General features: G+C 41.3%; 1 protein-coding gene across 1 annotated transcript in view; it reads left to right on the top strand.

The window, feature by feature from the left end:
• Nucleotides 1–213: 213 nt before the first annotated feature.
• SYT9 (synaptotagmin 9) overlaps nucleotides 214–27,537 on the top strand; it is a gene marked incomplete at both ends in the record, with an annotated part of 156,654 nt that continues 129,330 nt past the window's right edge. The window contains one exon of the mRNA XM_079707810.1: nucleotides 214–358. Coding sequence (XP_079563936.1) covers nucleotides 214–358 — 145 coding nt within the window. The remainder of the gene's footprint in view (nucleotides 359–27,537) is intronic.

The raw sequence follows: 27,537 nt of genomic DNA on the forward strand, positions 1-27,537 counted from the left end.
CCGACTGACCGGCTGGCCAAGAGCTGCATGCAACCGGTGGGAGGCCGGGCCGGCTGGGGCTGGGGCTGGGGCTGGGGCTTGGGCTCGGGCCGTTTCTCGGCGGGTCCCTGGCGGCGAGCGCGGACGGCCCGGAGGCGGCGGCTCTGAGCTGGCAGGCGGAGGGTTGTCTCCCGCGCCCGCCTGCCGGGCTCGGTCCGAGGATGCGGGGGGGCGATGCCCGGGGCCAGGGACGCGCTCTGTCACCAGGCGCTGCAGCTGCTGGCCGAGCTCTGTGCCCGCGGGGCCCTGGAGCACGACAGCTGCCAGGATTTCATCTACCACCTGCGGGACCGCGCCAGACCCCGGCTCCGCGACCCAGGTGAGTATTGCCGCCGCTGCCGGGCGCGACCGGAGGGCCCCGGGCTGGGAGTTGGGGCCGCACCGGGGCCTGAGGCAGGAGAACGACGCGGACTGGAGGGAGGAGGGCGGGTGACCACCGAGCTAGGGGAGGGCACCAGGAACCAGCGCACGGTGGCCTGATGCTGTACCCGGACAGGGACCCCGGCGGAGGTTGCTGCATGGAGGCCGGGTCCGGGTGGGCTGGCGCGGGGTTGGAGGCACCACGCCCGTCACTTGCGCTTCAGTTACCGGGGCTCCTGGGGGCGGCTCCCGAGCTCCGAGCTCCACTTCCCGGGCTCTGCGCTCCGGGTGGGGAGAGGCCGCGGCGGTCTCGCGAGCCATGGGAAGGGGGACGAGGCCAGAGGAAACTCTGGGAAGTTGGGAGTTGGGGACGGCCCCGGGCTGCGGTTGAATCCCACCGGGCGCTCCCCATCCTCTTCCTGGAGTGCCCATTTCCTCTCCTTGGTCTGGGGTGAGAAGGGCGGGGCGGGAGCCGACGTTGGGCCGGGGACTGAGAGCTCCGGGTCCTGGGCAGCCGGGCCTGAACCCGTTCCCTCCGGTCTCTCGGCGTGGAGGCGGCCTGGGCCTGGGCTCCCGGCTCAACCAGATTCCGCCACCGGGCACACGAAGGTCGATGGGCTCACGGGTCATGGCTTGTGCACCTACAGTTATTCCTAGTGAAAGTTTCGAAGCTCCTAACTTTGGAAAGTTCATTTATTATGGCCTTTGACCAATTAAGGTTGGAAGAGGGAGTTTTAGTGGAGCCGTTTGCTTTCCCCAAGGGTCCTGGGTCTCCCACATCTTCTCATCCACTGCTGGTTACTGGAAGACACATTGCTTCCAAATGTTTACTTGAGATTCTTCTCACCATGAGGAATCATTTTCTCGAATAGTCTCCCAACCTAAATACTAAAAAAAAGCATATTGTGGTTGGATTGTTAAAGATGGGGTAAGAAAAGGGCCCTTCCCCTGGTATTCCTGTGTATAAATATTGGAAATGAGCTGTTGGTGTGCAAAGTATCCAGTATGAATTTACCTCATTTTAAGCCAATCCATTATATAAAAATTCATTTACCCAAGGATAAATTAGAGAATTATTTGATTCCTAAAGAGGTATACACTGAGCCTGACTTAAATAGCATTTCCTTGATAGTATATCCAAAATGGGTCTGTGGGACGAAGAGAAGTCATTTAATAAAAGTTTATATCAGATTTTCCCTACTCAAAGGCGTTTTTTTGGTTTTTTTTTAATAAAAGAAAGATTATTGCTCCCCATTGCCTGTGGTTACATTAATTAAGTTTATGGGATGATCACTAATGTGTTACTTCAAAGTGGAGAATTAAGTCAAGAAATACTGTTGATTTCATATGATTTCCCCAGAGGTTTAATGCCTAGCCTTTGTGTGCCTCCTTGCTGGACTGATGTGCTGCACAGACTGCAGACAGGAGTAAGAGCACTTCGTTCATTAACTGGGGGCCCAGGATGGTGTCCTCATTGGGGGAAGTTCTGTCCTTAAGCAGCAGGAACAAGAAATAATCTAGCTTGCTTCACCCAAAGGAAGTGTTAGTGTTGAAACGTGCCACTTCTTTGCCTGTTGACTGTGCCAGGAGTTCCCACTGTTACCGCACATGAGCGGTCCTCTTTGGCTTTACAAGAGAAGATGGATGAGGCCGCTCGCCGAGTTGCATGTTTAACACTCCACATCTTTTTGGCTGATTTTGTGCCTCTGCTCCTCTTAATCTTCGAGCTAGATCCCATGCTCTGAAGTTTTCCTCAGCCCCTGCTCTGGGAAGCCCCTGAGGAAGAATCACAGAGAAGACTCCTTACAAAAGACACATCTGATTTCTTGGCTGAGAAATAGCCACAGATAAAGAGTATGCCGTGCTGCTCCTTGAGTTCCTGAAAGCACTGCTCTGCTTTCTTAAACTAGGGCACAGTGGTTTTGAGGTAGCCCCGTGACCCTCGTGATCTTTGATTTGGGTCAGGAAGTAGCCTGTTCAGGAGGCAGGCGTGGGGAGGGGGACTGTGAGTGCAAGGTCAGAGGAACTGAGGCTGAAGCCCACATCCAAAGTGTACCCTCTCTTCCAGGGCAGTGCAACTCAGGCCAGCGTCTCTCTTCATCTCCCTCCTTCCTCTCCTTGCCCACATTAATTCTTACATCAGATGCATTTGTCTGCATCCCTGTAAAGCTGTTTGGTTGTCCAAGCCAAGAGTGCCTTTAAATTCCGAGCCCTAAAAGCTGAGTGGTTGGAGTAGCTGCACTGCCCAAAGCTGTGAATGGCGCCGCTGCTGCAGTGTAGTGGGACCTGGCACAACGACGCCCAGCAGCAACCCTGGCATGTGGGTCCCTAGAGAGAGTTGTCTCTGTAAATGCGTGACTTCCTTTTCTGTAACGGAACCCACATGAATGCCATGTTTCAGCTTTTTCTGCCCATTGTTCATCCCTGGCTACCCAGTGGTAGCTAGGTTTTCTCAAGCTCAACTGAGGAACTTTGGTTTTGAAAGGAGAAACCAGATATAATTCCCTGTGGACAGCAGAGTGATACCACATCTAGGATGTTTGTTCATTTTTTCAGTGGTGGGATAAGCCTGGGTCACAAATCAGTGGGCCATCAGAAAGGTTATTCTTTGCCCAGGTAGTTGCAGTGCTCTGATGTAGGAGTACAGTCCTTAGTCTTCCCTACCTTGGTATTGAGAGAGAATTTGATGAAGCCAAGTCATAAATTGGAACTGGAATACCTCATGCAGTCCTTCATCTGTACCAACTATGGAAAGTAAAATGTGGATTTTTAAGCTGAGGGTGAGCACTTTTCCATAGAGAGCAATTAGAATCCTTCTGTTAGGTGTCATTATGTTGTTTCATATATTGACAATGTCCGGCATAAACTTGTGAATCTCAGCAAATAGCCTTCACAGCAGAGGGAAGAGCAAGTGCAAAGGTCAGGAGATAGGAGCATCCTTGATGTGATGCAAGGAATAGTTGAGTTCAAGGGTGACTGGTGCAGAGTGAATAAGATAGAGAATGACAAGAAATATGGTTAACGGTTGGAGGGGGAAGATCATGTATGGCCTTCTAAACCATTATAAGGACTTTGGTTTGTACTCTGAATGAGAAGGGTTTTAACAGAGAAGTGGCAACTCTCTGGCTGCTGTGTTGAGAAAATGCTGTTGAAGTTCAAGAGTAAAGACAAGGAAACTTGTTAGCAGGTTTCTCTAGTAATCCAGACAAAGGGGATAGTGGACATCAGTTTGAAGATACAGCACTAGGATTTGTTGATGGAATGGAGGTGAGTGGTGAGAGAAGAGTTAAGGATGACCCCAAGGCTTTTTGACCTAAGCAACTCCATTTACTGCATAGGGCAAGACTTCAGGAGAAGCAAAGTTGGAGTGGGGAGGAAAATAAGGAAGTTTTTGTTTTATTAAACAATTTTTTGTTTTATTAAAGTTTTGTGGGGTTTTTTGTACATATTAGATGTGCGATGTCTCTTAGTTCAACAGGGACCTGAAGTATGGAAGTCTTCTTTAATGTTATCAACTGGTCAATGCTCATACTTTGTAACTGGGGACTTCACTCTCTCTCCTCAAGAGGGCCAGTTGATTGTAGGACAGCAGTTATTAAAAGGTCTTTCCTTGCGTGGAATGAAAAGCTCAAGTCAACTTCTACTTGTTGATCTCGATTATACTTATTGCAGTCAAAAAAGAATTCGTCTCTTTTCCATTTGGCTATTAGGGGGTAGCGATTGTAACTTTTCTCATCCTTTTGTTTCCACATCTGGAAAAGAAAAGAAGATTGGATCGAATGATTTCTAGGTTTTAACCATGTTTTATTATTTTCCTTGTAAGTCTTTTCTTCTGAAGGGTGCCAACCACATCTGTGCCAAGCACTTTATGTAGGTCATTTCCTTTAATCCTCTTAACATCTTCCAAGACCTTGCTGCTCAAAGTGTTCGACTGTGCGCCAGACCTACTGATGTGAATCGGTGTCTTAACAGGATCCTCAGGTGATTCATAGGCACATTAACGTTTGAGAAGCATTGCCAAAAGAGATTGGTATATCTGAATAAATTGAAGTGCAGAGAGCTAAACTAGCCCAAGGCCATGGGTTCCATTTAAGAAAAAGAGTTGAGCCTAAGTCAAAGTAGCTTCTAGGTAAACACATCACATATACTAAGAGTCTAGGAGTTGTTGTCAATGAAAATTTCCTAGGTTATTTTTTCATTTAGATGTCTTTTCTCTATTCTGTTTTTCTATAATGGATTTAATCTCTAAAAGTAGGTTAAATTCTATGCAGTTATACAGATTTTGCTCAATATTTTTATTTTTACTTTTTTAAATTGAAGTTTGATTTACAATGTTGTGTTAGTTTTAGGTGTACAGCAAAGTGATTCAGTTTTATACACACACACACACACACACACACTATATATTCTTTTTCAGATTATTTTCCATTCTAGGTTATTACAAGATACTGAATATAGTTCCCTGTGCTATACAGTAGGTCCCTGTGTTTGTCTATTTTTATATATAATAGTGTATATCTGTTAATCCCAAACTCCTAATTTATTCCTCCCTCTTTGGTTACCATAAGTTTGTTTTCTATGTCTGTGTCTGTGAGTCTATTTCTGTTTCAAATAAATTCATTTGTATCTTTTTAAAAAAATCCCACATAGAAGTGATATTATGTGATATTATATGATAATTATTATATGATAATTATTATATAATAATTATATATATTTATAATTATATATTATAATTATTCTATATAATAATTATATATATAATTATTATTTATTATAATTATTATATATTATATGATACTTGTCTTTCCCTTTCTGACTTACTTCAGTTAGTATAATATTCTCTAGGTCCATCCATGTTGCTGCAAAGGGCATTATTTCATTCTTTTTTATGGCTGAGTGGTATTCCACTACATATATATCTCTCTCACATCTTCTTTATCCTTTCATCTGTCGATGGACATTGCTCAATATCTTGGTCATGAATTCTTTTATTCAGGATACTGGTTTTCCATTGACATTCCAGCTTTGTATTTCTAGGGATTTTTTTCTTCATTTTCTGGTGAACTAGAGCATGTTCACTTGGTCAGGGTGTCAAATAGAGCTTTACAACACATCACTGATGACCCCTCTTTACGACACATCACTGATGACCCCTCTTTACGACACATCACTGATGACCCCTCTTTCTAAGTAGATGTTAACCCTAGTCAGGAGAAGCTTTCTCTAGACTGGTTTTCAACCTTGGTTGCATATTAGAAACATTTAGGGAGCTCTAACAAACAAACAAACAAAAATAAAACAAACAAGAAACTACCAGTGACTGAGCTCTATCCTGACCAATTAAATTGGAATCTCTGGGGGTGGGGCCTGATATCGGTATATTTTTATATAAGTTCCTCTGTTGGTTGTAATGTGCACCAGGTGGAAGACAACTGTTGAGGCCAATAAGTGAAGGATGAACCCACCTAACTCTTCTCAGCTCAGCTCACATTTCTTTTTTGCAAAATTAGGAAAGATGGTATCAAGTTGGGGGCCTTGACTATTACCTTGTACAGTCATCACCCAAATCAACTAACTGATTCTTAACTTTCTTTTGACAATATTACCCCCAATTTTTATTTGAAGGACTCTATAAAAATATCATGAGAATCTATTATAGCCGCTCAATTGGGGGAAAAAAAAGAACAAATTGAGAAAATCATGTCCAAAGTATTTCATTGAAAGGCCAGAATGTGGAACCGTCACTAGTGTCACCTTATATTGATTTAGAATGAAATAACTTATAAAAAGATGTACATGTAAAATAATAATTAAATGCAGTTCCTAAGGAAAAATCTCCAAAATAATCATTGAGATTAAACTTTAACCTTAATTCAGATTTTCAAAGATAGTCAAGTGAAAAATCAGCCTTAAAACACTGGATTGTTATGAATAGACATTGGTGTGATTATGCACATGGGATTAATTTTTAAAAATTAATGTTAATTGCAGTCAGGAACTAGAGAGTCTTCTAAGGAATGAGTGGCATATTGGATGCACAATATGTGAAGATTTAATTTGCATTACTTCAATGACATTTTAGGGCTTCTTCATAAATATTTTATTTAAACAAGTGTGTTTTCATCTCCACGGGATTCCTCTACATGGACCAGTGAGTGGTTTAGTCATGAGGTAGTTATCAAGAGGGAAAAACAAAAGCAAATTGTGGTAAAGGCATCACAGGCAGCCCTGTGGCCAGTTGCCTCTTTCAGAATAAACAATCAAAAGCAAACTTCTTGATGTGGGCTAAGCTTTCAAGGAAGACTTAAGCTGACACTTAAGGGAAGTCATCCTAAAATTCCCTGTTATGTACAGAGCACAGGCATTGCTTTCATTGTAAGAGCATACTGGCACTTTTGTGTTTGTGTGTGCTCGTGGGCTTTCTCATGTGGTTGGCTTAAAAAAATTCATAATCCCTTCCTAAGTGACTTACTTGAGGGAACTAACAAGTTCATGTGCTCAGGTGTGTAGAGAAAGGGAGGATTTTAGTGGGGGGCATCAGTGGGAGAGCAGTCTCCGTTTCCAAAAGGTAAGTATGGAGTATGTATTATTACTTTCTAAATGAAATCACAATTTGAGCCATAAATGTTCACCACGACTTTTTCTTTTCAAGTTTTGCATTGGGTTGGCTTGAAATATGGCTTTAAACCAAGGCAAACCCCAGCAACTTGGCTTTGCAGATCTCCTTGAAATATTCATGTGTCCTCGTGCATGTATTTTATCACACCAAAACTTTTATACCAACACTGATAGAACTGCACTCGAAAGAAAAATAAAATCTCACCCAGGAAATCAAGATGACAAAGTGGAATAAGCAAGAGCTTTGGAGTCAGAATCTGATCCTGCTCTTACTAGCTTTATTGACCTTGAGCAAAATATTTAACTCTTCACTTTATTCATCTGTAAAACGGGACGGGGGAAGGCTGTTGCAGCACAGTGTGCAGAGTAAGTGCTCCAGTAACTGCTCAATAAATGGATTTGGTGGTAGTAGTATCCACGCTTCCCCTCATCTGTGATCCATGGGCACGCGTGTGTTTCACCTATTTATGCAGGCATACCTTGGAGATATTGCAGGTTTGATTCCAGACCGCCACAGTAAAGTGAGACACATGAATTTTTTGCTTCCCCAGTGTATATAAAAGTTATGTTTACACCATACTGTGGTCTCTTCAGTGTACAACAGCATTATGTCTAAAAAAAAAGTATGTAATTTAAAAATACTTTATTGCTAAAAAACACTAACCATCATCTGAGACTTCAGTGAGTCATAATTTATTTGCAATAGTAACCTCAAAGATTACTGATCACCATAACAAATATAATAATCATGAAAAAGTTTGAAATATCGGGAGAATTACCAAAATATGACAGAGACATGAAGTGAACAAGTGCTGTTGGAAAAATGGCCTGATAGACTTGCTCGATGCAGGGTTGCCACAAACCTTCCATTTGTAAAAAAAAAAAAAAATGCCATATCTGTGAAGCACAATAAAGCAAGGTATGCCTGAAATTATTCACAAACAAAATTTACTATTCTACTTTTTTGTAAACTTAACATTTTATCACTACTTATTAGCTGTATGACCCTGGAAAGTTATTCAATCCCTGTGTCTTAGTTTTCTCATGAATAAAATGGAGTGCTATTACCTAAATAAAATACAGGATGCCCAGTTCAATTTGAATTTCAGATAAACAACAGATATCTATTGTTTATCTGAAATTCAAATTGAATTGGGCATCTTATATTTTTATTTGCTAAATCTAGCAACCCTACATTAGTACTTACCTCATAACGCATGTGAAATACTTACCGTAGTACTGCGCACGTAGAAAATGCTCAATAAATACTAGCCATTATTACTATTATTATTATAATTTTCCATGATGGACAGTCATTATTGTGCAATTGTTGTGATGACTATATATTCCAGAAGGTAGATAAATCTTTTTTTACTTATCCTTTCTTTTGGGGTATTTCTAGCATCTGATTTTTTATTACTATAAATAATATTTTACATCTATTGTACCCTACTGCCTTTTGGGAAAATTTCTTAATAATTAATTATCACCAATGGGTTCCAATTGCTTTCCAGTATATCTATGCCAGTTAGCCCTGCTACATATCAACAGTCAATCTACTACCATCAGGTGGTATAATGTGAACAGAAGGTTGCTAATGTAACAGGTTTTAAGTAGCTACCTGGTTGTTGTTTTTTTGCATTTTTTTGTTTGTAGTGTTGACTGTTTTTAATATTTTAAACCAATTTATATTTCCTGTTATGTGAATTTTGTGTGTTTATTCTCTGCTGTGTACAAATTTATTTTTTGAGGATCTTAATGTATTTCTTACCAATTTGCATTAGTTGGACCATAAATATTCTGTCAAATTAGCTTAGAGAAGGAGCACTGTATAGTCAATGGACTCGGGTTGTCTGACTATAATCAATCCATTACACTAGACTGCCTTTTATAATGTTAGGAGTGCATCAAGAAATAGGGATTCATTGTAACATTCTTTCCAAGGCAAAGTGCTGCCTTTATGTATGTGAAATATGAAAAAAAATTGCTGTTCTATAACTTGAATCTTTTTCCTTTTCCCCCCCCTCTTTCCAACTCCCCTCCCTTCTTAGCACTTTACTACTATAGCCACACTGATCTGATCACTCTTCTAATTATAATTAAGTTGAATTCAAAAAACATCCATTGAGTGCCTCTTAAGTGCCAGGTACTAGGTTAGGCATCACTGATTCAAAGATACATTAGACATGGTTACTGCCCCTATGGAACTGAGATAAAACAATAATTGCAATTAATAAAATAAAGATTGGAAGGGAGATATTACTGAATACAGTTCAGAAAAAGAGGAGAGAAATAATTAGCTGACTTGAGTGGATCTGTAGAGAATTCCTGGAGAAGCTGATTCTTGGGCAGAGGACCTTGCCTGGAATGTGTGGGTGGGAAGGACATTCTAGGAATGTACAAACGTTCTAGGACAGGAGAGAATGGATCTTTGGCCATAGTAAGTGGAGGGCATGTTGGTAATGCTGAGAGATGAGTCTGCTCTTGTGAACACTGGCCATCAGATCATGGAAGTCCTTGTTTGCCATTGTCAAAGTCCCACGGAGGACTTGGGTTAGAGTACTCTGATGCAGAAATCTTGAAGGAAGTACAGTTTACTGCGACGAGCCCAAAGGATCCATTCTCAGCAAAGTAGACCAGGAGATTTCAGGATGGGGGAAATTCTGTGAGTACACTTCTCAAGTCTTCCTGGTTCTCATGGGAAAAAAGCTGAAGTTGGTGATGGTGTTCTTCCTGACTGAGTTAAGGTCCTGACAGATTGGATTCACCGCATGGGAGATCCCCAACCATGTCACCTTGAAATGCAAGTGCAGTTACCTCATAGAGTTGTAAAAACTGCCTTTAGCAAGTGTAGTCATCTGGTTCAAACATCTGGGTTCCAGATATAATTTCAGACTATGCCAACAGTGACATCTTGCTTCCTTGCCTGTTTATTTGATAATGAAAAAGCAGTGTGTTCAGTTGCATGGCAGTCACTCAGTTTGAGGGTATGCACAGTCTGTTTTCTCTGATGTTATAGGGCCCAGGAGGGAGTAAGCATGGCAAGCCTGCGTAGTGCCTACCAAGCCACGCTGTGGAGATGGTGGTTTATGCTATTGGGTTGACCAAAAGGTTCATTTGGGTTTTTCCGTAACATCTTACCAAAAACCCGAACGAACTTTTTGGCCAACCCAATGTATACAGGGATTGCTAAGAGGCTGGTACAGTTCTTTAAAATAATTGCATTGAATGCCCTTAGGCAGGTCCTACATTTTCCACTTTTCATATCTGCCCCACCTGCCCCACCCCACACACGTAAACTTTTCTTATCACATTTAGGGGATATGCCTGGCTGCCGAAGACATTTCAGTTTGCATCAGCTATAGCACTGCAGACCCACTGAAGGGTTTTAAGCTGAAAACTGAGGTGAGCAGGTTTGTCTTCTAATTAGATGACTCTGGAGACAGAGGTTATGATTAGAAATGCCATTCACTAACTCATCAAAAATTATTGAACCTCTCCCATGTACAAGACTCTGTTCTAGGTATTGTACACACCTAGGTACCTTGATACAGTATTGTATCTACACTAGGGAACCAAACAGGACATAAAAAGCTTGCCCTTATAGAACTTACATGTTGGCGTGGGAAAATAATACATAAATAAATTAACTAATTACATCATATGTTAGACAGTGATAAGCACTAAGGAGAAAAATAAAGCATGGAAAGAGAAGAGGTGTGGAAATTAAAATGGCATCACTGAGAAATGGATGTATGAGTAAAAGTCAGAGATGTGGGAGCAAGATGTGCACATATCAGGAGGAAGAGCATTCCAGGCAGCGGGACAGCAGGTGTAAAGGTCCTGAGGCAGGCACATGCTTGGTATATCTAGGTATTAGCCAGGGGCAGTGGCACTGTGGTAGGGTTGGCAAGGAAGAGGGAAGTAGTAGGTGAGGTCAGAGAGGTGATGGCAGGCTGATTGCAAGGCCCTAGAAGCCGTTGTCAGTTTTACTCAGAGAAAGATGGGAAGCCTTAAGAAAGTTTTAAGCAGAGAAGTAATATGTCTAACTTAGGAATAGAGAGGATCCCTCTAACCGGCATATAGAAAACAGACTGTAGAAGGGAAGGGTGGAATCAGGGAGAGCAGTGAGGTGACTGGTGTGAGAGATGATGGTGGCTTGGACCAGAGTGATGGCAGTGGAGGTGGTGAGAAGTGGTCAGATTCTGGGTAGCTGGAAGGTAGAGCTGATGGGATTTGTTGATGGATGGATGTAGGGTGTGAAAGACAGAGGAATCAAGAATGACTCCAAGATTTTGGCCTGAGCAAGAGAATAGAGGAGAAGTTTGAGGGGTATAATTAGGAGCTAAGTTTTGGATGTATTAAGTTGGAAATGCTTATTAGTGAGTCATGTGGGGAGCAGATGAGGAAGCTGGACATATGAGCCTGGAGTTTGGGAAAGATGGCTGGACTGGAGATACAGATGTGAGAGTTGTAGGCTTAGAGGTGATGTTTAAAAGGAATCATCTAGGAAGGTGGTGTTGACTAGAGGAGATAAGAGTACCAGGACCGAGTTCTGGAACTCTCCAACACTAAGAGGATGGAGAGAAAATGAGGAATGAGCAAAAGAAGTCTAATAAAGAGAGCAGGAGATGCAAGCAAGAGTATTGACCTGAAAACCAAGAAGAAGAAGGTGTGTGAAAGAGGGGAAATAAACAGCTGTGTAAAATGCTACCATTAGGTCAAGTAGAATGAGCACTGATGACTGACCACAGCAGTTACATGACGTAGGGGTCATTGGACGTGATGTTGACAAGCCGTTTGGTAGAGAGGTGAGAACAGGAGCCTGACTGGAGGGGCCTTAAGAGAAATTGATGGGAGAGGAATCGGGCAGTGAGTATAGACTACTCTTTCAAGTTTTTCTGTAGACAAGAGCAGAGAGAAATGAGTTAGTAGTCACTGGTGAGGGAAGTGAGATCAAGGGTTTTTGTTTTTATTTAAAGTTATAAGAGGACTTCCCTGGCCCTGGAGGTGCCATGGTTCAGAATCCACCTGCCAGTGCAGCAGACACGGGTTCGATCCCTGGTCCGGGAAGATCCCACGTGCCTCCGAGCAACTAAGTCCGTGTGCCACAACTACTGAGCCTGCGCTGTAGAGCCCACGAGCCACAACTACTGAAGCCCGGGTGCTCTAGAGCCCGTGTGCTGCAACTACTGAGCCCATGTGCTCTAGGGCCTGCATGCCACAACTACTGAGCCCGCGTGCTGCAGCTACCGAAGCCCACGCACCTAGAGCCCATGCTCTGCAACAAGAGAAGCCACCGCAATGAGAAGCCCGTGCACTGCAACAAAGAATAGCCCCCGTTCACTGCAACTAGAGAAAGCCTGCATGCAGCAATGAAGATCCAACGCAGCCCCCCCCAAAATTACATTAAAATAAATAAATAAAATTTATAAAAAATAATAAGTTATAAGAAATTAAGAGATAGCAGCGCTTAGGTGATGGGAATGATCTGGTAGAAAACAATAATTAATGATGTAGGATAATGAGGGGAGGCTTGCTGGAGGGATATCCTTGAGTGGGCATTTGGATATGCTCCTAGAGTTCAAGGACCAAGTCTAGCCTCCACATATGCATTTAGGAGCCATCAGCATAAAGATGATATTTAAAGCCAAGAAACTAGATGAGCCTACCAAGCGGTGACTTAAGATAAAAGAAGTCAAACAACTAGTTAGAGGTGAGGGAGATGAGAAGGAACGAACAAAGGAGACTGAAAAGGATTAGTTAAGTAGAATGGGAGGAAAATCTGAGTGTGATGGCCTGGAAGTGCAGAAAGTATTCCTGGGAGGAAGCCGTGAGCCCTTGTGTGAAATGCAGCTGATGGGTCAAGTACGATGAGAACCAAGGACTGCCCATTGCATTTAGCAACGTGGTAGTTCATTGGTGACCTTGAACTGAGTGGTTTTGGAGTGGGGGTGGGTGAATGGAGTAGGTGAAAGTCCGATTACAGTCTCTTCAAGAGAAAAAGAGAGAAGAGATGTTGAAAAAAGAGAATATACACTGCTTTTTTGTTTTGTTGTGAAGGAAAAGGGAGGAGAAATTGATTCAAAAGATGGTTTCTAAAGAAAGGAGAAAATAACTGCATGTTTGTATGCTGGAGAGAAGTTGAAAATGATGCAGAGGATTGAACTGCCTGAGTGATGTGCTTGAGTCGGTGGGTTTTTCAACAGTTCATTTGTTGTCAAGGAACCAGCGCAGAGTATATGGGCCCAGGTGAGTAGATATGGTTTGAGGATCTTATAGAATTGTCCTCTGATTACTCTTCCATTATCAGTGAAAAGGGAAGCAGCAAGGTTACCAGCTGAGAGTGAGGATGGGGTAGAAGATGCTGAAGGTTTGAAAACAGGAAAGATAGAAAGTGATAGTCCAGGAGGTAGGAGATTGAATGGATTAGGGAAGTGGAGTGTGCCTGCCACACAACATTAAGGGCCTACTTGAAGTTGGTCCCTGTGAATTTAAAGTGATATCCACCAGCATAGGTTTGAGGTTTTCTCCCACCACATGCAGCTGTGTTTGTGCAGGCATGAAGAGACAGGAGTTAGTGTTTGAGCAGGGTCATGCTTATGTATGACAATGAAAGAGTGGCAAAAGAGTTGAGGGTGTATAGACAACCTACTGAATGGGAGAAAATATTTGCAAATGATATGACCAATAAGGGGTTAATATCCAAAATATATAAACAGCTCATACAACTCAACATCAAGAAAACAACCTGATTAAAAAATGGGCAGAAGACCTGAATAGACATTTTTCCAAAGAGGACATGCACATGGCCAACAGGCACGTGAAAAGTTGCTCAACATCACTAATCATCAGAGAAGTGCAAATCAAAACCACAGTGAGGTATCACCTCACACCTGTCAGAATGGATATCATCAAAAAGGACACACATGACAAATGTTGGCGAGGATGTGGAGAAAAGGGAACCCTCGTACACTGCTGGTGGGAATGTAAATTGGTGCAGCTGCTGTGGAAAACAGTATGGAGGTTTCTCAAAAAACTAAATAAAGAACTACCATATAACCCAGCAATTCCACTCCTGGGTATGTATCTGAAAAAAACAAAAACACTAATGCGAAAAAACATGCACCATAATGTTTACAGCAGTGTTATTTACAGTAGCCAAGATATGGAAGCAACCTAAGTGTCCATCGACAGATGAATGAATAAAGAATATGTGGGGTGTGTGTGTGTGTGTGTGTGTGTGTGTATATATATATATATATATATACACACACACACACACACACACACACACAATAGGATACTACTCAGCCATAAAAAAAGAATGAAATTTTGTCATTTGCCACAATATGGATGGACCTAGAGGGTGTTATGCTTAGTGAAATCAGTCAAATAGATAAAGACAAATAGTTATCGCTTATATGTGGAATCTAAAAAAAAAAACAACCAACTAGTGAAGATAACGAAAAAGAAGGAGACTCACAGATATAGAGAACAGACTAGTGGTTACCAGGGGGAGAGGGTGGGCGGAGGGGCAATAGAGTGGTAAGAGATTTAGAGATACAAACTATTAAGTGTAAAATAAGCCATAAGGATATATTGTACAACACAGGGAACATAGTCAATATTTTATAACTATAAATGGAGTATAACCTTTAAAAATTGTGAATCACTATATTGTACATCTGTAATTTATGTAATATTGTACATCAACTATACTTCAGTTAAAAAAACACATAGGGCCTCCCTGGTGGCGCAGTGGTTGAGAGTCCGCCTGCCGATGCAGGGGATACGGGTTCGTGCCCCGGTCTGGGAGGATCCCATATGCCGCGGAGCGGCTGGGCCCGTGAGCCATGGCTGCTGAGCCTGCGCATCCGGAGCCTGTGCTCCGCAACGGGAGAGGCCACAACAGTGAGAGGCCCGCATACCACAAAAAAAAAAAAAAAAAAAAAAAAAAAAAAAAAACACATAAAAACACATAAAGAGTTGAGGGTGTATAAAGTGGAGTGATTAGAATGATTGAGTCTGAAATTTCATCTGAGTAAGGAGAGTAAAGTGGACTCATGGGGCGTTAAGGATAGTGAAGAGGTGGTAGGGTTAGTGGACTGTAGGTGCTCTGGGGTAGGATGATGACTGGGAATGCAGTGAGGAGGAGGGGGCCAAACAGAGATAATGGAGGGGCTGCAGTTGCTGGATGGCTGTGTCTAGAGTGTGATCATGGGAGTGAGGCCCTAAGGTAGAGTGTGGGACAAGTGACTGAAGGAGACGAGAAGAACAGAAAGACCAGAGCTGGGGAAGTATTGAACTAACCAAAAATTAAGACAGAAGTAGTGTTGACAGCAGGGCAGGAATGGAGGGAAGTGACCTTCATGAGGAATGTCTGTGATGAGGATGGGTAGTGATGGTGTAGTGGTGCAGTCGGGCATCTGCAGAGTCAAAGCTGGGGGATTTTAAAGAAAATACCAGAAGTAGTAGATCCTTAGTATTTATCTAGGCAGAAGTGTTGAAGGGATGTTTTACGGCAATGGAATTGGAGAACTGATGATAAATATAAAAAATATTAAGAGGTAAAATAGTTGGTACACTGATATGAAGTAGAGAGATCCTAATTTCCAAATTTCTGGTATAAGTGCCTGGGAGGATGGTCAGGTGATTTATTAGGTTTACTGTAGGATGTCCAGCATGTTTAATTTTAAATTCATTAAGTTCAAAAATATATGTGAGATCTGATGCATGTGTCCAGGGCAGTTGACTGGTAGATCATTGGGAAGAAGTTACTGGAAATCAAAGAAGGTGAGAAAAGGTTGAATTCTAAGGCCCCCTAAAAACTTGAAGCATTTTGGAAAGTGACTCTCACTTCCAGCTGTGCATCAGAATCAATCGGGGAACTTTTGAAGACACAACTGCCCTGTCCCCAAACTGACTAAATCAGAATCTTCTGTGGTGACATCTAAAATATCTCTACACATTAGTCTGGTGTGCAGCCAAGGTTGCAAATGACATTCATTTATAGCCTTTATGGATTGAAATTACTTTTTACAGCCCCATTGTCAAAATGGTGCTCCGACCATCTGTATAAAACCATTATAAAATATTCGGGAAGGAAATCTAAGCATGAAAATGCATTTACTATTATCATTGATTATTTTTTTTTCTTACCACAGTGGGACTTATCTCCAGTTATTAGTAAGTACAGCTGCTGTTGGTGCAACTAATAATAAATTCTGCAGAAAATGTAGCTGTAGGATGTAACTGTAGCATCCTGGTGCTAACTAAAATCATGGTCTTCTTTATTGCTAGGCATGTAATATGATTATCGCTTATTTTAATTTAGGATAACCATACTGTAAATAAAGTCTGTAAAACCTCTAACGAGGTGCTCAGCTTAGACAATGTGTTTGCTTGATTCTTGTTGGCTGTCAATCCTTCTTGCCAGTATGTTCACTTCCCATCAGAAAAACCTGGGAAACAAAGAAATAGGCATGAATGAGGGGACACGTTAGAACCACTTGTAACACTTTACTCAGAAAGTCTCAGGTTAAACATATTTTCAGTTCTGATGTTTTCGAAAACTATGGATGTCAAATGATGGCATAGCTGAGCTAGCTCTAAAGACTTCCCAAATTATTTCAGAGGGAATGAGAAAACTGTTGTTAGCTCTTCTCTAGTCTATTCCACTGTGACTGATACTTTAGATTTCATGTCACCATAATATCCTAAATTTATAGGTCATCCTTCTTCTGGGACTTTGGAATTGCTTTGTGTGGATTACTTTAATTTTTTTTTTTTTTTTTTTTTTTTTTCAGTATGCGGGCCTCTCACTGTTGTGGCCTCTCCCGTTGCGGAGCACAGGCTCCAGACGCGCAGGCTCAGCGGCCATGGCTCACGGGCCCAGCCGCTCCGTGGCATATGGGATCCTCCCGGACCGGGGCACGAACCCGTATCCCCTGCATCGGCAGGCGGACTCTCAACCACTGTGCCACCAGGGAGGCCCTTACTTTAATTTTGATGGAGCTAAAATTCATCATGTTATGGAATCTACTTCAGAGAGAGTCTGCAAAGAGAACTAGAAAATCCCCCAAAGTGTTTCTTTTTTACTTCCAAATGAAGCATCCATTGATCCTAACTCCACGCTGCTTTAGAGGCCATTTATGTGTGGATTACTGAGGGCTTCTCTGGGGGGAAACTAATCCCCATAGGTTCAGTTTGAGAGGATCCACTCTGCAGCCGATAGAGATTAAAATTGCAGCTCTTTTCCATTACATTGTTTTTTTGATCTTTTAATTTTATATTGTCTTATGCTTCGGTGACTCAATCATAGCTGTCTTCCCAGTGCCTCAGTACATGGGAACTGGGAAGTTAGATTGAACAGATTCACCAAACAAAAGCTCTATAGCATGTGCTTTTACAGTAAAAGGTGATGTTTTAGGGCTATGGGCATTCATCAGATTTGATCCAGGGAAGCATATGGAGAGGAGTGGGTTTTACATAGTGCCCTTAATAGTGCAGCTTAGAACATGGGGAAATGTCAGAGGAGGATCAGAATTGGCTGTTATACTACTAGATTCTTTTCTTTAAAAAATTTTTTTTTTATTAATGTGTACTGTAGTTGATTAACAATGGTGTCTTAGTTTCTGGTGTACAGCAAAGTGATTCAGTTATATATATTCTTTTTCATTATGGTTTATTACAGGATATTGAATATAGTTCCCTGTGCTATACAGTAGGACCTTGTTGTTTATTATTTTATATATAGGAGTTTGTATCCGCTAATCCCAAACTCCTAATTTATCCCTCCCCCATCCCCTCTCCTTTGTTTTCTATGTCTGTGAGACTGTTTCTGTTTTGTAAATAAGTTCATTTGTATCATATTTTAGATTCCACATGTAAGTTAAATTATATGATATTTGTCTTTCTCTTTCTGACTTACTTCACTTAGTGTGATAATCTCTAGGTCCATCCACGTTGCTGCAAATGGCATTATTCCATTCTTTTTTATGGCTGAGTCCCTAGTATTCCATTGTATATATGTAGCACATCTTCTTTATCAATTCATCTGTCGGTGGACATTTAGGTTGTTTCCGTGTCTTGGCTATTGTAAATAGCCAATTCTATGTTAAATAATAGTAAAATAAATAAAACTTTGTATTAAAAGAATGATATACTGCAACCCAGCAGGGTTTATTTCAAGAATACAAGAATGGTAAAGCTATTATTGCACTAGTAGATTTGTTGTTTTTGTTGTTGTTTATAAATTTTTTTAAGTTTTGGCCATGTTTACACAAAATAAGTAACACAAGCTTCACAACTTTTTCTCAATTTATCTCCAGTCATTCCCTCATTTAAAAAAACAAAAAAACTTTATTGAGGTATATTTTACATACCCTATAATTCACCCACTTTAAGTGGTGATTATTTAGTAAATTTATGAAGCTGTGTAAGCATCACTATAAATCAGTTTAAGAACAGTCCCATCACCCCAGTAAGGTCCCTCATGTCCATTCACTGTTAATCCCAGTTCCAGGAGGCCACTAATCTACTTTGTCTCTATAAATTTTCCTTTCCTGGACATTTCATATAAATGGAATCATATAATAAGCAATCTCTTTTGTAACTGGATCCTTTCACTTAGCATACTGTTTTTGAGGTCCAGCCATATTGTAGCATGTGTTATTAGTTCTTTCCATTTTATTACTGATTAGTATTCCATTATATGGATATACCACACTTTATTTATCTGTTCATCAGTTTATGGACATTTAGACTGTTTTCAGTTTGGAGCTACTATGAATAATGCTGCTAAGAACATTTGGGTGCAAGTTTTTACACAGGTGTATGTTTTCGTTTCTCTTGGTTGTATACCTACAAGTGGAATTGCTGGGTCATATGGTAACTCTAACATTTTGAAGAACCACCAAACTGTTTTCCAAGATGGCTGCACTATTTTACATTCCTATCAGTAGTGTATGAGGGTTCCCATTTCGTCCTCACCAACATTTGTCATTATCTGTCATTTTTATTATAGCCTTTCTAGTGGGTGGGAAATTGTGTCTCATTCACAGTACGTTTTTGGAGAAACAAACATAATCCTCTCAAGTGATGCCAAAAAAGCATTGGATAGAATTCAACATTATTCTTGATAATACCTTAGGAAACCAAAAAGGCCACTATCTTAATATGTTAAGAATGATGATGACAATGACAGGAACAGTTACATTATAACTAGTATTATTATTAATAAATAATAATAATACACAATAGAATTTAATGCCAGATATTGTTCTAAGCTTTTTGTATAATAACTCACTTAACACAGCAACCTTGAGGTAGGTTCTAGTGTCATCTCCATTTTACAGAGGAGGACTCCAAAGCATAGACAGATTAAGTGATTGAGTGACTGCACACAGCTGGTAAGTCATGGTGCTGGAATTTGAGCCAGGCATTCTGGTTGCAAAGTCCACCCTGTTAATCCTTATGCTGTAATTTGGAGCATCTAATCTCAGCTGGGCCCTCAGTGCTGGTTCTTCCCTAGCATTTGACCTCTTCTTTGTCCTTCTCCCATTCATCTAAAGCTCTACTTCTACTCTCAGCTTTCTATAGTTAACTGTACTTCCCACTTCTCAGAGGAAATAAAAACTATACAAAAAAATTAACAAAATGGAACTAAATGAAGTAGCATGGCTGTGTAGTATCTAATAAAGGTGGCACTTCAAATCAGCAGGGGAGAAAATGGATTATTCAGTAAATGGTGTTGGAATAATTGGTTAACTCTTAGGGAAGAACACTATATTCCTGCTCCACTTCCAAACATTTTCCTGTGGTTTAATTTTTACAAAAAATAAAACCATCAAAATTCTAGGAGAAATTAGAGGATAGGCATTTTTAATCAGGATACTCTACATGTGACAGAAAATAATAACAGGGGCTTAAACATAGATGGCAAATTTTAAAATTCTCTTTTGCAAAGAGATCTAGAGTCAGGCTGTCCAGGTCTGGGAGGCTCCAGGTAGTCATAAGACCCAGGTTCCTTCTGTCTTTCTATTTTGCCTTCTTTAGTGCATGGCTTCTAGCTCAAAGTCACTTCATGGGCTAATAGGGCTGCTGGAATTCCAGCACTCACATCTGTGTTCCTGGGAATGACAAAAGACCCTACCTCCAACCTGAGTCTGCTCTTTTTAAGTAACCTTTCTGGAAGTGCCACTCAACACTTTTGCTCTCATATCATTGATCAGAATTTAGTCAACATGGCCTAGCTACGAAGTAAGTTGGGAAATATCTCTTGACTTGATGTATTGTAATTTCAATACAATAGAAGTTCTGTTTTTTTTTTTTTTTTTTTTTTTTTGGAAGAAGGAAAAAATAGATACTGGATGGCAACTACCGTTTCTGTCATATTTTAGTAGACGAAGCCTTCCTTAGCATGACCCCAAGGTCAACAACTGTAAAAGACAAGGTTGACGGATTTTGACAAACACAACAGCAACAGTTCTTTTTTCCTCTTGCAAAAGGCATTATAAACAAAGTGAAAACAAATCACAGTGTAGGAGAAAATAGTTACAAAGGATGACATATAATTAATATTCTTAAAGTGTAAAGAAATATGCTGTTGGTAGGTAAGTAACTTGATTGCCTGTGCCTTTTGGAGAGAAGGTATCAATTCTTTGGTTCTTTTTTATATGTAGAGTAATGCATTATAGATAGTGTTTAATCTTATGTATACTTTAAAAAAATCCACATTGACCTTTTAGCAAGAGGGAGCATTCTTTGTTTTGTGTGTCTTCATTTTAATTCTTTGCTCCTCAAAGGCACATTCTAGGCTCATCTGTTAGCTGCTACCTTGTATTAATACATTTACAGTGATGGGATATTTGATTTAGGACAGATTCAGCTAGATTACCTGACTGCTCAATTAACTGCCATGGTGAAAATCATCTGCTTTCAGATTGATAAGATCAAATGAGTAGCCATTCTCAGTTTAGTGCTTCATCAGGAAATGAATTAAAGTGAAACCATTAGTGGTCATTTTTCCAAATACTAATCACAGAATTTCAAATTCTTGGGACAGCTTTGCATGTTTTTAGTGGTTATTATAGATTGGAATGTTTTTATCTGAGTTCAGGACTTGGGGATGTTGGGAGGGGGCATTGTTTCTGGACAGATTACTTAGACAACCATAATTCTTCACAGCTTTCTGTTAATATCTCTTGATTAACAAGCAAGTTGGAGCCAAGTGATTTTGGCTATCTGGTATCCTTGGTAACCACTGTTAGATGATGAGTCGAATCAGTTAAAATTAATTTCTTGTAAAAATCTGCTTCCATGAGAAAGTATTGGCTTTGATGTTTAGATGCACAAGAAATATATTTATATTAGTTGTCATCAGATGTGGAGAATATTTGTAGATAAAAATCTACAAAGCCTAGTAAATTCAAAAAGTAGGGAAGATAAGGGAAGGCTGCAAGGGCTCTGCCCTTAAGGACTCTGCTTCTACCTGGAAAGGGAAAACTTACATAAATGAAGGAACCTGAGGCAAAATAGCCATTGTGTGAGCTTTTGTTCAGTAGAGGAATAGCCTTCTTTCCCTTGCATCTGGGAATGCTGTCATGACAAAGCTATTTTATTGTTACAGAAGTTTGGAAAAAGAGAACACTTTTTTCCTAATATAAAATAACACAATATATATTTTAGCTCCAAGCCCATTTTTTAGTGTCAATTTAGGAAACATCTCCCTTTGGTCCTGATAGCTGCCTTAACTGAGGTTTCTATCTGCTACAAACCACTCATATCCAGAAATTAACATTTTAGGGGTATTACTAGAGCGTGGAAAAGCCAGTGCTGGACTGTGTAGCGTGGGCCGGGACTGCTGGTTGGTGGGGTAACAGCATTCCCATCCCCACATCTGGAGCCTGTAGCAAAGGGTGGGCTAGAACAACCATTGTACAGAATGTGCCCTGGGTCCATGCAGGCCACACATTTCCCTAGGGGGGCCTGGGGAGGAATGGATAGTCCCGATTTCAGTTCCACATTGGATTTTGGCTGCTACTAACTTCAGGTATTCTGCTTGCTCTCAGAGGAGCTATAAGATAGAAATTTAAAGGAAAAAAAGCAGGTGCTGAGCTGTAACAAGGTAAATCACAGCTTCATTTATAAGATTAGGTGCTTAGAGCCTTTTTTACCATCAAATCTACCTGTTCTACAGTTAAATGATTCCTAAATGAACATTTCCAGGTAAAAGCATATATCCTGGGCAGTCCATGTAAGCTGAGTTCAAAGTCTGCTTCACCACTTACCAGCTGTATCATGTAGGGATGGACACCTAACTTCTTGGTGTCTCAGTTTTCTTATCTGCAAAATGAAGTAATGATGTTTTTAGGGGAACTTTAAGGTGTAAATGATATGATGGATTTGTGACAGGGCCTGGCCCTTGGAGCTCAGTCAATGCCAGTTCTCTTATTACTCCTCTGGGGCAAGACTTCTCTGAGTTTCAGAAAATCTGCTCATCCTTTATTTTTGCTTTCTTTTACTTCTTCCATTAATCTCTCTTCTTGTATTCCACCCATCTTCTGGTGCCGTACTCCATTATTGTTTTCTCTCCTCTTTCTTCATCTTATCCCCTTTTGATTCGTTTTATCCTCCAGACTTGTTATTGGCTCTTTTCTGCTGCTGTTTATAAGTGAGAACATAATGTAATCTAGCTATTACATTATGAGACAGTCATGTGCCGAATGCTATGCTTGGTGCTGAAGTTATAATGAAGGAGAAGAACGTGGTCCTTGTCCTCAAGGAGATTACCTTCTAGTAGAGGATATAGACAAGTACAGTGGGCCCTCAGTATCTGCGGGTTCTGCATCTGCAGATTCAACCAACCGAGGATGGAAAATATATATTTTTTAATTCCAGAAATTTCCAAAAAGCAAAACTTGAATTTGCTATGCTCCAGTAGCTATTTACATAGCATTTACATTGTGTTAGGTATTATAAATAATCTAGAGATGATTTAAAGTATATGGGAGGATGTGCATTGTTTATATGCAAATACTACACCATTTTATACAAGGGACTTGGGCATCCGTGGATGTTGGTGTCCATAGCGGGGTCATAGAACCAATCCCTCCTGGATACCCAGGGATGACTGTGAACAGAAAATTACAATTCAGGGGGGCTTCCCTGGTGGCGCAGTGGTTGAGAGTCCGCCTGCCGATGTAGGGGATACAGGTTCGTGCCCCGGTCCGGCAAGATCCTACATGCGGCGGAGCGGCTGGGCCCGTGAGCCATGGCCGCTGAGCCTGTGCGTCCGGAGCCTGTGCTCCACAACGGGAGAGGCCACAACAGTGAGAGGCCTGCGTACCGCAAAAAAAAACAAAAAACAAAAAGTACAAAAAAACCAATTCAGGGAACGTGTGATGTGTTACGGAAGCACACAAGAAGGGTACCTAACTCAAACTTGGTAGGAATGGTGTCTAAAACTGCTTCCCCAGAGAAGAAATAAACAAGCTCTGACAGGTTATGGAAGTGAGAGTTTAAGCAAGCATTCAGAGGAAGAGATTTTAATAAAGTATATGCAGAGGCTCGAATACTCGAAGCGGCGCATGACCTTAGGGAGCCTGAATGAGTTTAGGGTTGGTGGTGTTGAATTTGGGAGTTAAGGTGGGGGATGTTTATGCGATGAGAGAGAAAATTAGAAAGGTAAGTAGGGGGTCTCGTTAAGATTCTGAATTTTATACTAATGGTAATAATGATCTATTTTATGATGGAATCCATAGGGCACGGAGAACAATAGGAGGGAGGTATAAAGGAAGTCTGAGGTTTCTGATTTAGGCAGCTAGGTCATACAGAATGCAGAAGGAGCAGGTTGAGGGAATGAGAGAGACCAAGCTGGGTTTTAGAAATGCATGTTTGAGGTATGTAGTAGTTGTAAATATGGGTCTGAAATAAAAAAGCAATTTCAAATCTTACTTTGAAATTATGATAGTGATTGCCTTTGTTATTCTCAACTGTTTTCTTTTGTTTTCTGGCATGATTCTGGTGCTTCTGCCTGTCCTTACATTTTGGTGTGCAGAGTTGGGTAATCATGGCTCAATTATGTGTATCTAAGAGGGATCAAAGCATAAGAAGAACATAGTTGAGGTGGAGGAGAGAACCCGGTATGCATTTCCTGTGAAGGCAATTAGAATAAAATAGAGAGTGTTCAGCCTCTGGTATCATAGGAATGTTTACAGGAACTTGGAAGTTGGCTGCTTTCCAAGAAGCAGAAGTGCCATTCTAAGAGAGCTCCATGGCCAGAAACATGGGCTGATTGATGGTGATCCCAAGGGAAGTGTACGCATGAGGGTTTAGAGGTGAATGCTAAGTAAGGTCTTGTCCTGCCTAAACATAATCTCCAAGATGAGATATGTCTCTAAATCAACTAATTTCATGTAAGAGACAGTTGTGGTTTTGTTATTGCTGAATTTATCTAAAAATGTTTGGAGTCTATTTTTATTTCTGGCTTGTACGCCCTTTGAGATAAAGTCCTATGATAAGTTTATTACCTGCTGGGCTACGTAGAGCTGCCTTTGATTAGTCAAAGCTTGGTTTCTCTTTTGCTTCCAGTGGAGCCCTCTCATTCTGATATTTCAGGGTTTGTTGACCAAATCTGTGTTTCTGTAGTTTACACCAGTCACGATTGTATAATCTTTGATCATATCTCTCGTAAATTCATATTTTCACGACGCTTGTTTGTCTGGCTTGTTGATTCCCACACAGCTGGGCTCTCGTCTTCATCACTTACTTGTGTTTTCCCTTTCTTCACCTTTCACATCCCACCTGATGCACAGAACCGGACCTGACTTTGAATTTCTGGGGCCGACGTCCTGTGGTATAAATAGAAGAATGAGGGGTTTTCTCTGACAGGACGCAGCCGTCACACATAAGGCCACCTTCTCAGGTAACCTAGAAGAGGCTTCCTGACCCCTTCTTCATGGCCAGGCCCCTCAACTGACAAACACTGTTTGTTTGTTTGCTTACAGCATCTCCTGTTACACCTGGTCCCTCACAGAGATTTGGGAGAGCCTCCTGAAAGTTCTTGCAGCCCGCTGGAGCGAGGAGTTCCTGGTAATCTAACAGCTCCATCCTGGCCTTGTAAAGTCCAGGTCACAGGCTGGAATTAGTTCCAGGCAGGGTCGCACCAAGCCAGCTGGAGAGGGTGCTATTCCTCTGCTCCGTTTCAGTGCACGCCCCTTGCCTGCCAGCTCTGCTCCCGCTGACGTCCCCTGACTTGCTAGCTTCCGGACTTTGCCAGTGTGGATGTTCTCTCTGCTCTCCATCACCTCTCCTAACGACCTCTCGCTCTTCACAGCCACACTGCTCCTAAGAAGTCTTATACTTGCTGGGTTTCCTTCCCACCTTCTTCAAACCACTCCCCTCCAGTTCCCACACATACCATTCCTCTGAGGCTGCTCTAACTACAGTCATCAGTGACCTGCTAATTGCTGATACCAGCAGGCCACATTTCAGCTGTTGGAATGCTGCCGTTTTTGAAAATGGTGATCACTGCTTCTTCCTCCCTTGAATTCTGCAACACTGAATCTCATTCTTCTTTCTCCCCTTCATGGGTTTCTATTCTTCTTCTTGCCCCTTAAATGTTGGTGTGTTTTTATTAGTTAGCTTGACCACTGCTTTTCTCACTTTGTGCACTTTTACCCAGTTGTCCCTTCCACTCTCAAGATTCGCCAGCCACCAATATGCTGATGGTTCCAAACCCACATTCTAGCTCAGATTCTGCTGGGCTTCAGACCTGTATATTTAACCGCCTCCTGAATAGCTCCATCTGGATAGACAAAAGTCACCTCAAATTCAACATGTCCAAAACTGGAGTCATCCTTCTGGCCTTTCCTCTTGATGTTCTTTTGCCTGAAATATTCTTCACAAGGTCCCACAAGGCTTGCCACTCTCTTCATCGATGCATCTCTCTGCTCAATCAGCACCTTTTCGGAAAGCTCCCATAAGTACCAATTTTCCCCCTGGCTTTATTTTTCTTTGGAGGACACGTACCTGGATTTATGTGACAGATTTTTTGCTTGTTTAGTGTTCGCCTCCCTCCTTAAGAATGTAAGCTCTATTTACCTGTCTCATTCACTATTATGTTTATAGCACCTGGACCAATTTCTGGAACATCGTAGGTGCCCAAATATTAAGTGAATGAATAAATATCCCCCAACCCCAGACTGATTTCTGTACTTTTTATCTTGATGGGTGACACCACCCCCATCTCCGGTCACTCACATCAGAAACTTGGGTGTTATTCCAGAAACATCTGCCACTGTCACCCCATCCCTGCCTCCCTTTGTCCAACAGTCAACAATTCCAGCCAGTGTTCTCTCATAACTGTTTCTCAGATCTGTCTCTCCACTCCATTTCTGTGCTTACCACCTTATTTCAGGCCCTCACACCTCTGTCTGGGAAAAGGAAATCATTGTGCACTGTTGGTGGGAATGCTAATTGGTGTAGCCACTGTGGAAAATGGTATGGCGGTTCCTCAAAAAACCAAAAATAGAACTACCATATGATTCAGCCATTCCACTCCTGGGCATATGTCTGAAGAAAACGAAAACACTAATTCGAAAAGTTACATACACCCATGTTCATAGCAGCATTATTTTAAAAAGCCAAGATGTGGAAGCAACCCAAATGTCCATCAACAGATGAATGGATAAAGAAGATATAGTATACAATGGAATATTACTCAGCCATAGAAAAGAATGAAATTTTGCCATTTGCAGCAACATGGATAGACCTAGAGGGTATTATGCTTAGTGAAATTAGTCAGACAAAGACAAATGCTCTATGTTATCACTTATATGTGGAATCTAAAAAGCAAACGAATGTATATTAAAAAACAGAAACAGACTCACAGATATAGAGAACAAACTATCAATGGGGAGAGGGAAGGGGGGAGGGGCAAAGCAGGGGTAGGGAATTAAAAGGTACAAACTACTATGTATAAAATAGATAAGCAACAAGGGTACACACAGCACAGCACAGGAAATTATAGCCATTATTTTGTAATAACTTTAAATGGAGTATAATCTATAAAAATATTGAATCGTTATATTGTATACCTGAAACTAATATAATATTGTATATTAACTAAACTTCAATTAAAAAAAAAAAAACTCTCGGGCTTCCCTGGTCACGCAGTGGTTGAGAGTCTGCCTGCCGATGCAGGGGACACGGGTTCGTGCCCCGGTCTGGGAAGGTCCCACATGCCGCGGAGTGACTGGGCCCGGGAGCCATGGCCGCTGAGCCTGCGTGTCCGGAGCCTGTGCTCCGCAACGGGAGAGGCCACAACAGTGAGATGCCCGCGTACCGCAAAAAAAAACCACAAAAAAACAAAAAAACAAACAAAAAAACCTCTCTCTGGTATCATTGGAGTTTCTAATGTGCTTCCTGTCTCTTTTTTAAAGAAGATACCTTTTTTTTTTAAAGAAGATATCTGTTTTTTATTTTATATATACACACACACACACACACACA

Source organism: Hyperoodon ampullatus (assembly GCF_949752795.1).
Source record: "Hyperoodon ampullatus genome assembly, chromosome: 7".
Taxonomy (NCBI): domain Eukaryota; kingdom Metazoa; phylum Chordata; class Mammalia; order Artiodactyla; family Ziphiidae; genus Hyperoodon; species Hyperoodon ampullatus.